The 12,748-nt window shown below is 35.3% G+C and overlaps 1 protein-coding gene across 1 annotated transcript; it reads left to right on the top strand.

Moving 5' to 3' along the window:
• Nucleotides 1-3,040: 3,040 nt before the first annotated feature.
• LOC106673163 (probable maleylacetoacetate isomerase 2) lies at nt 3,041-11,627 on the top strand. Its single transcript, XM_014405179.2, has 8 exons — nt 3,041-3,380; nt 3,470-3,521; nt 6,656-6,804; nt 6,872-6,949; nt 8,820-8,946; nt 9,004-9,106; nt 11,122-11,257; nt 11,329-11,627. The coding sequence occupies exons 1-7, from the start codon at nt 3,363-3,365 to the stop codon at nt 11,246-11,248; spliced, it is 654 nt and encodes a 217-aa protein (XP_014260665.1). The 5' UTR covers nt 3,041-3,362; the 3' UTR covers nt 11,249-11,257; nt 11,329-11,627.
• The last annotated feature ends 1,121 nt before the right edge of the window (nt 11,628-12,748 follow it).

Raw genomic sequence — 12,748 nt, 5'->3', positions numbered from 1 at the left:
TGCTTTATGGAAAATTTTTGAATAATAGTTATATAATCTAATATACCCCAACCCTTATCGAACCTGCCTCTAACCTAACCGCATCAGTTTCTGACCCTAACTGTAATCTAACCTAACACGTCTCTAATCCTAACAGAGGAAATTTTAGATATACAAGTGGAAACTATGAGGAAATAGCATTTTTGTATTTTCTCTGCTTCATGGAAAAATCCTCTGACCTTAAATCTAACCGACCAGAATAAAATTTACATTCACAAGTGGAAACTAAAAGGAAATAGCGTTTGCATATTTCCTCTGTTTCATGGAGCAACATTGAATCATGGTTGTTAGCTAATCCACCCCTAACCCTTATCGAACTCATCTCTAACCTAACCTGTCTCTGACCCAAAAAGGAAACAAAAGTACAAAATATCAGCATGAGGCTTGCACCCTCAAGAGGGCTTTACTTAGTACCCTTACGACATTAGAATCGAGCAAAAAAAAAAAAAAAATGTTGGCCTTTCACAAAACGGAAATGTAACGTAATGATTAATAAAGAAAAAATGTATGAAGAGGTCATCTCCAGGAAGCGTAGATGGAAGAACATCACATTCTTTACGGCCTCCATGCTTAACATCAATGATCAATTTACAAAAAAAACCTTGTTACATTCAAACTTTAAGATCACATATCAGTGTTCTGCATGATCAGTACTATTGCAAACCCATCATCTGCATGGTCTGAACTACCGCAATCCATCATCTCCATGGCCTGTACTTCCATAAAAATCATCTCCATGGTCTGTACTCTGGAAAACAACCATTGTATTCATGGTCTGTACTCTGGCAAAAAAACCATATCTTCACGGTCTGTACTATTGCAATCCATCATCTCCATAGGTAGTACTCTACAAAAACCATCATCTTCATGATCTTTACTATTGCAAAAACCATCGTCTCCATGGTCTGTATTATCGCCAAAACCACCATCTTCATGATCTGTACTCATGCAAAAACCATCATCTGTATTGTCTGTACTATTGCAAAATCACTATTTCCTTGCTGTGTACTCTCACAAAAACTATCATCTCCATGGCTAGTACTCTCACAAAAACCCTTGTCTTCATGATCTGTACTATTGCAAAAACCATGGTCTGTATTATCGCAAAACCCATTGTCTCCATAGTCTGTACTCTCACAAAACCATCAATGATCAGCCCTTGGCTCATCACATCAAAATAACCCAACACATTCCTATCAGACTTTCATGCTGGGTATAAATCACTGCTCAAATGACAACTAAAAAAATAGTCTTCTCATAACGTATGCAGTGTGTTCGGTTAGTCGTGTTACAAACTTTGCAAGTAAGATTTTACATTCAAAATGGAACCAAAAAGTCCTAATTAACTATGGTCCGAATCTCAAAAGTTTCGGAGTTATTCCACTTTTTGCTGATTTTTTAAGATTTCACAACCTTGCTTCAAATAAACAATGATAACTCCAAAACTAAAAGGTTTTGGGCAAATCTGTTGGCCATTGAAAACTATGTTAAATTTCCAATAAGAAGTGATCAATACTAAACTCTCTTTATTGGCGAGAACTTTGAAAAATAATTCTTTTTTTCAATGTTGAAAAAATTTACTATGGTGATTCTAAACTACTATTTCCAAACCTAGAGACCAGCAAATTTCAGAAAACGTATTCATTTAATATGGTGGTGTAATTTCTTTTTTAATTACCTTTTTCAGATATGAAGAAATTGATGAAGGATAGGAAAAAAATTGTGGTTGATGGATTGGTAAGGTGGAAAAAAAAAGAATTTATTAAACTTTTTTAATTTGAGTTAAAAACCGAAATAGTGCAATTGTTTATTTATTTATTAAATTAAAAAACGTTTAATAAATTCATTTAAAATTCCTTAAGTTTTTCATTTTTTTAAACTTTCCACCTTAACAATCCGTCAACCCTTAATTTTTACCTTTCTTTCATCAATGTCTTCATCTTAAAATTTTGATTTTTTTAAAAAAGCAATACACCACTAAAAAAGGATATTAAGGAGTAAGTTTTCTGAAAGTTGCTGGTCTCTAGGTTTGGAAATGGTAGTTTAGCATCACCATAGTGTTTTTCAACTTAAAAAATTTTTTGTGTGGTGATTAGTGACCATTAATAAATATTTATTTAGAAATCGTGAGATGCGATCTCCAGACCGCATCTCACGATTTCTAAATAAATAAATTAAATTTTTTTTTCAAAGTTCTGGCTAATAAAACGCTTATTCCGCCAACGTCTACAAGTTTAGTATTGATCACTTCTTATTGGAAATTTTACGTAGTTTTCAATGGTATCAACTTATTTGCCCAAAACCTTTTAGTTTTGGAGTTATCATTGTTTATTTGAAGCAAGGTCGTGAAATCTTAAAAAATCAGAAAAAGTGGAATAACTCCGAAACTGTTGAGATTCGGACCATAGTTAATTAGGACTTTTTGGTTCCATTTTGAATGTAGAATCTATCGGCAAAGTTTGTAACACGAGTAGCCGAACACCCTGTGAGAAGGGCAGCCCTGGTTCCGAATTTTTATTGAAGGCGGATGAAGGGTAACGATATTATTATTATTATTATTTGTTGTTGTTGTGAGTTCAGCTTGAATTTAAATCCAACACTGACATTTAAATTACGAAAATGTAGAAGATAAAGTGTTTTATAAGGCGGGAAGAATTCATGCACGTTGCACCCCTTGAGATATGTTGCTAATCGCACTTTTCATCTTGTCCCACCCTCTGTTTCTCTTTTATATTAAAAAGAAATTATGTATTTTTTGCTTGAATTGAAATTGTTTGTTTCCTTGTTAAAGGAGAAAACTGGAATAAATGTCGCATGCGGGAAGAAATAAGCAGGTGGAAGAATGCGAGTCGAATTTTTTTTTTATATTCTTCAACTTCTCCTTGGAAATGTTGTACGTTACGCAACCCAAAACCCTGGCAAGGGGCCAAAAGAAGAATAAAAAAAATATCCTCTCCAGAAATGCCAGGGATATTCGTTGTAGAGGCGAGAGAGCACAACTGGCCCGTTAATAACCAGTTTTTGATAAGGGTCGGGCTCGGGGTAGGAAATCCAGTTCTCGATCCTAAGTCCCAAGTCCCAAGTCCCAACTCTCGTCTCTTCCCTTTCCGACTTTCGTCTCGCCCTGGGAGTGGGCACCGGTCTGGTGGGAGCGGTGACAGGACCAATCGACGACGCCCCACTCACGTTGAATTTAATGTTGTCCGACGCCCCGGCCGAGGGAGCACCGCAGACTTTTGACAACCGCGTCCGGTGCAGTTGATTTTACGACATTTTTATTTTTAATATTATTATTTTTTTACCTGGACTATTTTTAGACGAAAATGTCAATCATTGGCAAGGTTTGTTATCTTGTATTATTTTTATATTCAATCACTTTTTTGTACAATTTTTTTACTCAAGATGTTACATAACAATTCATTAATTCCAGCCCATTTTATACTCTTATTGGCGCAGTTCCTGCTCATGGAGGGTCAGAATAGGTAAACAATTTTTTTTTCAAAACATATATTATAACAACAACAAAAAATACTGAAAGCAAGAGTATCCAGCATCTCTAACACATAAAAACTATACAAATACAAATTTATTTATTCAACTTATAACAATTCAACTAGGCATTAAAATGTTTAAAATCAATTTATGTTATATTACAAAATTGTTATAACTCGATTCTCATTTGAGAGTTGAAGTTAGCCTGATAAATTTGCACTTAAAATTTAAGTCTTATAATCATAGAGAGCTCTATCAGTAATACCAAATATTACAGTCTGTTAAAAAAATTAACATGTAAAAAAGTTAAAGCAAAACTTATTTTTTATTTTATTTTTTTTTTCACAAAATTTATTTAAGATTTTCTTCTTAGCTTCTTCCTATTTTTTCTCTCATTTTGAAGCGGTAGGTATGATACACATAACAAAAGAAAAGAGTAGATTGATCTAGCATTACATTTTTTAGTAGTCTAAGCTGGTCTTTGCCTTTTGTATGACTCTTCTTTTCATTCTCTCTCTCCCTTTTCTTTTTCTTTCTCACACTCCCTCATTCACTCACTTACTCACGCTCTCTCTATCTCTTTTCTTTTTCTTTTTCACACTCCTTCATTCTCTCTCTCGCTCTCACTTTCTGTATCTCTCTCTCTCTCTCTCTCACTCTCACTCTCTCTCTTTCTCCCTCTCTCTCTCTCCCTCTCTCTCATTCACTTTTTGTTTCTCTCGCTCACTCACTCTCTTTATCTCTCTCGCTCTCTCTCACTCTTTTTCTCTCTGTCTCTCACACTCATTTTCTCTCTCTTTCTCACTCACTCACTTACTCACTCTTTTTTTTTCTTTCTCACACACACATCTCACACTTCCTCTCTCACTCACGCACTCCCTCTCTATTTTACTCTCATTTCTTTTTCTTTCTCACACACTCCTTCATTCTCTCTCTCTCTCTCACACGCTCTGTATCTCGCTATCTCTCTTTATCTTTCACTCACTCATTAACCCACTCTCTCTTTTTTTTCTTTCTCACACACTCTCCCTCATTCTCCCTCTCTCACTCACTCCCACTCTCTCTCTCTATCTCCCTCCCTTTGATTTTCCATTTTCATACATTCTCCTTCATTTTCTCCCTCTCACTCATTTGCACACACTCTCTCTTTATTTTGTTCTCTTTCTCTCCCTCCCTCCCTTTCCCCCACTGAAATAATGTTTCATTTGTTAACTTTAAAATTCTGACTTGTTGAATTGTTCCCCAATTCAGATTACTGCAATGTTCGAAGTGCCGAAGTCCGATTAGGGAGGGGGCACCTTGCTCAATTTATTAAGTTTTTACTTTTAACTAGAGCCAACATTTGTACACATATACAGGGTGTCCTGTTTAGACGGCCCGGCTGAATTTCTCTTGAATCAATGACATTAAAAAAAAAATATTTAAAAAATACGTGTTTAATAATTCAAGTCAGTTTCAAATTTTTACCTTTTTTGTAGAAAAATTTTACGGTGTACCATAGGCCCAGTTCAACTTCAAAATTTCAACTACGATTCAATACATCCTGGCACATCATTTTAAAGGATTTTTTGCGCTGAAAACAATGGTGCAATTGGATTTTAAATTAAAAAATGATAAAGTGATGGCAAAAACTAAAAAAAAAGCATTTTGTTTATTTCATTGTTAATTAAAATAATTTGCTTCTTTACTAAAGAAAACAGTAATTGCCTTTATTGTTTACATTCTGTCATTGTTTGTCAATCTCATTATGAGAGTAAATCTTAATTCCTGGAAGTAAATAAATTTTACAGTAGTACTTATTCGTTACATCCAGCCTTCCATTCGAAATGAACCGAAGAGCACATTTTTCCGATCAACGGCGAGTTGATATGTCGGATTTTAAATGGTCAAAAAATCATCTTATTAGAAATATCGAAGTTGAACTGGGCCTGAGGCACCCATCTAAAAAAGGACACTTTTATATTGTTTTTTGCTAATACTTATGATCATGGTGCATTGATCATTTGAAGAACATTGCAAAATTTAAATATTTTTTATTACTTTGACAAATAAAAATAAACTAGGCAGCTAAGTAAAAGTAAAGTAAACAAGACACAGTTGATTGTTTATTTCTCAAACAAATATTTACCTCAGTATAAATACAAAAGTTATCTTTCATATACATTTTTACATGGTCTTTTCACATCGCAGTGTGAATCTCAGTATTGAAAAAATTAAATTCAATTAAGAACAATTGTTGCCAGTTTTATCTTATTACGTAACGGGTAACTTCAAAATTCCCCCCTCCCCCCACCTTTAGATTAATATTATGATTCCTCCACATTTGACGAGGTAGTGTTGAAAATACTAACAATGATTTTTTATTCATATATTTACAAATAGTATTTTAAGTGTAATTAATAGATGATAAGAAGCAAAAGCTAAATAAAACGGTGTGTCTTTTCTTTTTGGTTCGTCTCTAACTGCATGCTGCATTAGAAAGAAGTGCTATAAGTCTGTATCAAGATACACTTGACACCAGAAAGTTCCTTGTTGAGTGCTTTATTTCTCAGACCCCAGAGTGTTATAAGCCTTAGTATTCAATTTTGAACCATTTACAATACTTTTTTTTTATATACTCACTAACCATTTGGCCACCTTGGTCCCAAACATAAAACAATTCCTGTCGTACAGAAGACTTATTGTCCAACTACCCATTGGGTGTCTTGGATAAGGAGTCAAACCATTTTACAATACAATTTTCATACTATAATCAATTAAAAAACCATGGGCTCTATCCAGCAGTGTTGGATTTAGCAAGGTTCACTACACATCGACATCATCTTATCCTTGTAGTGTCTGTTTTGTCACCTGACAAGATTCTGCTTTTTAGAGTGCTGCTATGTTACTGCATTAGATTCTGGAGTCATATAAGCTAAATATAAATAGGATGATGAATCGGCGGGTGGAGGGGGGGATTTTTTTGTAAATATGTGTTTAAATTTGTTTGTTTCTTTTTTAAGCAATGCTATATTTGTTCATATTCATTTTTTCATTTTTTAAAATATTTTATCCCATTATTTATCATATATAAATAAAAACCTTTTATTGCTTTTTTTCTATTTTTTTTTGTAATTTTTTACAGCTTTGAATTTAAAGGAAATCCCTTACGACATAAAACCGGTCAGTTTAATCAAAGGCGGTGGTGAACAGCACAGCAATGAATTTAGAGAAATTAATCCGATGGAGCACGTACCGGCGTTACAGATCGACGGGCATACGCTTATAGAATCAGTAAAATATTTAAATACAGAGATGAATTCGTGGCTTCATAAATAAAACAATTGTGAAATTTTTCTAGTTGAATATAATGTACTATTTGGAAGAGACGAGACCTCAGCGTCCACTGATGCCACAGGATCTGTACAAAAGAGCAAAGGTGAGCCTTAAATTGAATTGCAATAAATAAAGTTTTTCTTAAGATGATAAATTTTATGATTTATGATGAGAACTTCTTTAAATTCACTAATTTCATGGTCCACTTGACCAATTAATATATTACAATTAATTAAGGTTTTTAGTTGAGATAAAAACGTTTTGAGAATGTTCATTCTCAATTCTTTACAACATAAATCTAAACATGATATGACTACGCTGTTTCCCTTTTATACTAGGTAACCAGAAAAGTCTTCATCAGAAACTACAAAATCAAACATAAAGCATCATATTTTATTTCTCAATATTTGGTTTTCATGTCAATGAGGGTCATTTAGTGACAGCCAACAGTACGACCTTCAGTACAGGATCCATTTTTTGTTGCGACAATACAGTAAAAAACATCTAATTTGTACTGTGGAAGCAATGAAAGACTAATGTTTAAACGTTGAAGGTTGTTACCGTTCCGTCGATTTATGAGGAATTTGCTCAACTTCCATCTCTTCCTATCGATGTAAGCTAGAGTGATTGGTTTCATTACTTACGTCGAACACCCTGGCAAGCTCCTTAAATGGCATGACAATCAAGTTCGATAGCTTCCCTCAATTCGTCGTCATTCAAGACAGGTCTACCAGACTGTGGTTCATCTTCAATCCGCTTGTTCGGATAATTCCCAAAAACTATCTTTTTTAACCTCTGAACCACTTTTGGGCAGGATCATTTATTTCTTCATCACCAAATCCAGTACAAATTTTAAGAGTTGGCTGCCCTAGTACCAAGTTTAATTTAATACCATAAGCATGCATTTTGAAGCCATGACAAGGAAAATAGTTTATAATTTACAGCGAATTGTTCAAGACACTTGCTTTATCATTGGGGGAATGCCTAACATATCTCCAGCTCCTTGGAAACATCAGGTAACTCTGAAGTGGGTGATACAAGGGGATTGGAGGAAATGAACAGGCTGATGAACTAGCAGAAAATCAGGAACAGCCCTTTTGGACTGGAACTGCAAATTGGTACGCCAATAAGAGCAGAACTGAACAAATGTATGGAGAAAGAAATGACACACTGGATGTGTAGATCATCAGGTGCAAAATGATAAAAGAAGTTTATAAATTTATTAACATCTCAACCAGGAAAACAAAAAAATACCTCACTCTCAGCAAGCAGGAACAAAGGAAAATTTCTTTATACTGGCCATTATTCAATTACCATTTCAAAAAAATGGGAATAACTGCCGACTGTCAAGAAAAAGCAGACATCATGATGTGTCTTTTGCAACGGCAAAGCCAGAAGCCTCTTCGGAAAGGCAAATATGATGCTTAAAGAAATAAGTGAAGAGGAACCGTGGAAAGTTGTCCACTCTTTGAGGCATGGAAGTAAAGAAGAGTCTTTTAGGTTGCAGTGGAAGGACGGGAGATTTTGGTCACCAGTAACCCCGCTGAGAAAAACAAAAGAAAAGAAAAGCTTCTTAACCTTTGAGCGGTTGTGCCTCCATCTGAGGAGAAGAAACTTCCTGTAGCTCATGGCGGCATGCAAAATCTCCATTTCTGTACTGTCTGAACTCTTTTATGAGTTCCTGTGAGAACTAAGGTTCTAGCGAATCTGATTGATCCCAATCTTGAATTTTTCCGATGCCAGGAAACTTCCCACAGGTTTAGAAAACAATCAAAATAAAAAAGTAACAGAAAAAATTAAATTAAATGAATAGTATGTCTCTGCCCATTTCTTTAAAATGGATATATTTAATTAAGAACAATTTCAGTCAGTTTTATTTTTGTGGGGCAACTGATAATGTCGTCTGCCTCTTGGATGAGTACATCTCAGTTTAATCCAAATAAATTTTTTTCTTACATAAATAATGTGCCTAGGTCCGAGAAATATGTGATGTCATAGCTTCAGGCATACAGCCATTGCAAAATCTAATTGTATTAATTTACGTGGGAGAAGAGAAAAAAAAAGAATGGGCACAGCATTGGATAACCAGGGGGCTCAGAGGTATACAAAAAATTATTATTATTATCTTTATGCATAATAATATTAAAAATATTTCAGCTGTTGAAAAATTACTTTCATCTTGTGCTGGAAAGTATTGTGTTGGCGATGAGATTACGTTAAGCGACTGTTGTCTTATTCCGCAGGTTTTTAACGCACGCAGGTATGATTAATTTACACATTTTTTAAAGTAATAAATTTAATTTTAAGAAGGATTGATTTTTTTTTAAAAACACGTTAAATATAAAACGTGTTTTTTTTTTGTAAATATAAATAACAGTTTGGTGTTCATATACACTATTTGTCCACACCGCCTTCTGAATTCCTACTGTTCCTTCTGTTTACTGGAAATTCTTGGTAAACTCATCTGTACACAATTACTCCCCATCATACAGTATTGAAATATAATCCGTGATCATCAATTTAGATTTAGTGGATCAATTTGTTCAACAGTGCCATCTGGGCAACATCTCATCCTTGCTTGAGGAGAAGCTCTGCTGGTTGGGGTCTTCACGATGTTGAACATTCAATTGAGTCTAGTACACGGGTTGTGTCTTGAAACTCAAGGTCCTACCGTCTTCACACCTCCTCATCCTTAAGTCCTACCAGGTCTGCAGGTACTTTAAGTATGGGTCAGATCCACACTCTACTTTGTACAGGGTAGTGTCCTCAGTCCACTACCGTATTCTTTACATACTGCTTTCCTAGCACACTGATGACAGTACCATTTCTTCCAACTCTATCCTCCCTGTTATAGCTAACTTCCCGTTTATATGGTGCACAAAAAATGGTGAATCAAATTAATAACCCTCGATAGAGAAGAGGAAGGAAAACCTCCCCACGGACGCTCTATTCAATCGCTGATGATACAGAGTAACCAGACTATCTACGCTGATGGGTCCAAGATGGCAAAAACGTGGATGCGGCTGCTTACATTGGGAGGGAGATAGATATATTCTCATATCCTTCCTTAGCAAGTGTTTTGACATTGGCTATATCCGTCATACTAAGGTTTGTTGAAGGAAAAGAGAAAAACATTCATTCGAGAGTTGGTGTGGGTTCGTGAGCACTTAGGTAATACAATGGGAATGAAGAAGCAGATAAGGTGACAAAGTTACCCATGATGAGACCATATGACCCACCCACACATGTCCAATGGATATTAAAATAACACTGATGAAATGAAAATTGAATGCATGAATCCGCAGTACCGGAAGAACACATCAATCTAATAGAGAAAAGGTCATACTTACCAGGTTGTACTTAGGTCACACATGGACACCTCTTAACAGGGGCTCACCCCCTGATATATCTCACATATCAAATTGTAGAGAATTGATTGAGCAAAGAAAGAAATTCAACATTCCACATGATTTTCACCTTGAGCATAGCAGCTTGCATAGGTCATTTCCAGTACTTCAGGTCCGTAAATAAATAAAACTGCAAATAAATCATATGTATATGCCTGTGATATATGCTGTTTATTGGAACAAATGTATTTATTAGCCAGAATGGAGGGGCCGGTCCCAGAGGTACAAACGAACAAGATATGTACTTATTGACTTGAAAAGGAGAAATTAGAATCAGTTCTTATTTGTTTCAATGTACTGTGTAATTGTCATTTATTAGTATGAAAGACCTCGAGAAATGAAATTCAAGTACTCTCTGGGACAGTGTGAATTAAGTCCAGTGTATGAATGTAATTTATTAGCGTGAATGTAAAGACCCCGAGGAATGAATATCAAGTACGCTGGGGTAGGGCGAATGAATTGTCACGTGTAAATGTAATTTATAAGCATAACTGAAACCCAAGCAATGAATATCTCGTACTCTAGGGTAGTGTTAAGCCTGACACATGAATGTAATTTATTAGCATGAATGGAGGGAGCTCGCCCCCAATTTCTCCAAGGGTTATCGAGTACTATGGCAGTGTCCCTATGGAAAATGATAACATCTGGGCTGGGAATGGAAATTATTTCACTCCATGGAACAACAATAACAAAAGATGCTTGTTAGTTTTTTCTATGGTTATTAATAAAAATTACTAGTACTACTGCTAATAATAATGGGAAGAAAAAGAAGCAAGTAGACTTGTATTTGAAATTTGTGAATGATAAAAGTTTCTCTTTTATTCGTAATACTTGGTTTATGGATTTTTATTTTATATTAATTTTTCAGGTTTCAAGTAGATTTAAGACCCTTTCCAATTATTTTACGAATTGACCGGGAACTTGAAAACCACCCTGCATTCAGAGCAGCGCATCCTTCCAATCAACCAGACTGTCCTCCTGAAGCAACAAAATAAGATTATTTGGTTCGTTTATTTTATGTTAATGATTAATTTTTTTTATGATGATGCATATCTTGATCTTTGTTGTTTTTCAGATACTTTCGTGGTGGGTTACGTTTGGACAGTGGTGAACGATAAGCAGCGTTGATTTTGGAATTTGCTATTTTCCATGGTTATTATTGTAGGAATTTATTTTTATATTTTTAGCTTGCTGTTTATGGGTACTTGGTTATGTGCAGTAGAAAAAGTTACTGTGTCTTTTTTTATTATTTTAATTCATATTTTATATTTTGTTGAGACAATTATCATTGAAAGTCCATAAGACAGTCATCAATTTTTAATGTGCAATATTTCTTCACTGTAATAAAAAATATTATTATGTTTTTTTCAAGTAGATTTCGACCTTTCCCAGTTGTTTTAAAATGAAAAAAAAAAATGGACTAATTCGCCACGAAGTCAAAGACCTTTGATAAAAAATTTCATTTTTTCAGAGGCTCAACAGTATCTAACACTAGTGATAGATTGGTTTGATGTTCTCACACACTAAAAACAAAAACTTCTTCATATTTCTATGTGGAAACGGTTCAGTAACAACAAAAGAAGTTAATGAATCAAGCTACCGGTAACCAATAAGCTTTGCCACCATTTTCCTGGTGCAAAGTTCTCTTAATCTCTTTGAAGGAATCTTTGCACCGAGCTAAGAGGTAGTGGTTGGACCTCCTCATACACTCTTCTTGTAGTTCTTGTTCCTAGTTCATTGGCTCAGTCATGAGCATGCTGCAATAGCCAGGAACCCACTGGAACCGACGGTTTCGAACTGCCTGCTGGTAACAGCTAGAAAAACATCCTTTGAATCCACCATCGTCCGGCCTTGGCAATGATCTTTAATTATTTTAAGGCTAAAGGTTCCCTAACTCATGATCAAATTTGGTATCCCTGATGCCCTCGCGCATAGAGTTCAAAATAGTGGAAATTCATGAGAAATATGTCCACGTTGACTTTTAACTTGCCAACTGTAACATTAGATCCATTGATTTGTACTATTTCAATGAAGTGATCCTGCCTGATAAAGGATTTTGGGAATCAAGACCAACTATGTGCTGGGATCAGATCTTTTCTTAGAAATTTGGCCAGAACCAAAGATTAAGATCATCGATAACTCAGATTCGCCCAATCTTAAGACTTTGGTACTGATGTAGATGTAAATCCAACGGAAATTGGCATAGGTTTTGTATCCCATGTTCTGTACTTGGAACATTTGGTATTTCATTTTCCACCTCCGTCCGGCTGGTTGGGCTAGTAGGCCTTCATGCAGGTCACCAGCACTGAATCAAAAGCACACCTTTTGGACACCTGGTGCATTTCCACTCTTTCACCATACCTTGCTCATTGATAGGAATCCATGGTTCTGACATAGGAACCTCTTTCCTTGCAAACCGTGGTCGTGTGGTTAGGGTATCTGTCTCGTATTTGCCATACCGGTTCTGGGTTCAAATCCTGGCTGAGCCAGCCAAC

Source organism: Cimex lectularius, unplaced genomic scaffold, assembly GCF_000648675.2.
Source record: "Cimex lectularius strain Harlan isolate CLEC.00 unplaced genomic scaffold, Clec_2.1 scaffold201, whole genome shotgun sequence".
Classification (NCBI taxonomy): Eukaryota; Metazoa; Arthropoda; class Insecta; order Hemiptera; family Cimicidae; genus Cimex; species Cimex lectularius.
Note: the sequence above shows the minus strand (reverse complement) of the source record. Positions and strands in the feature narration are given on the sequence as shown.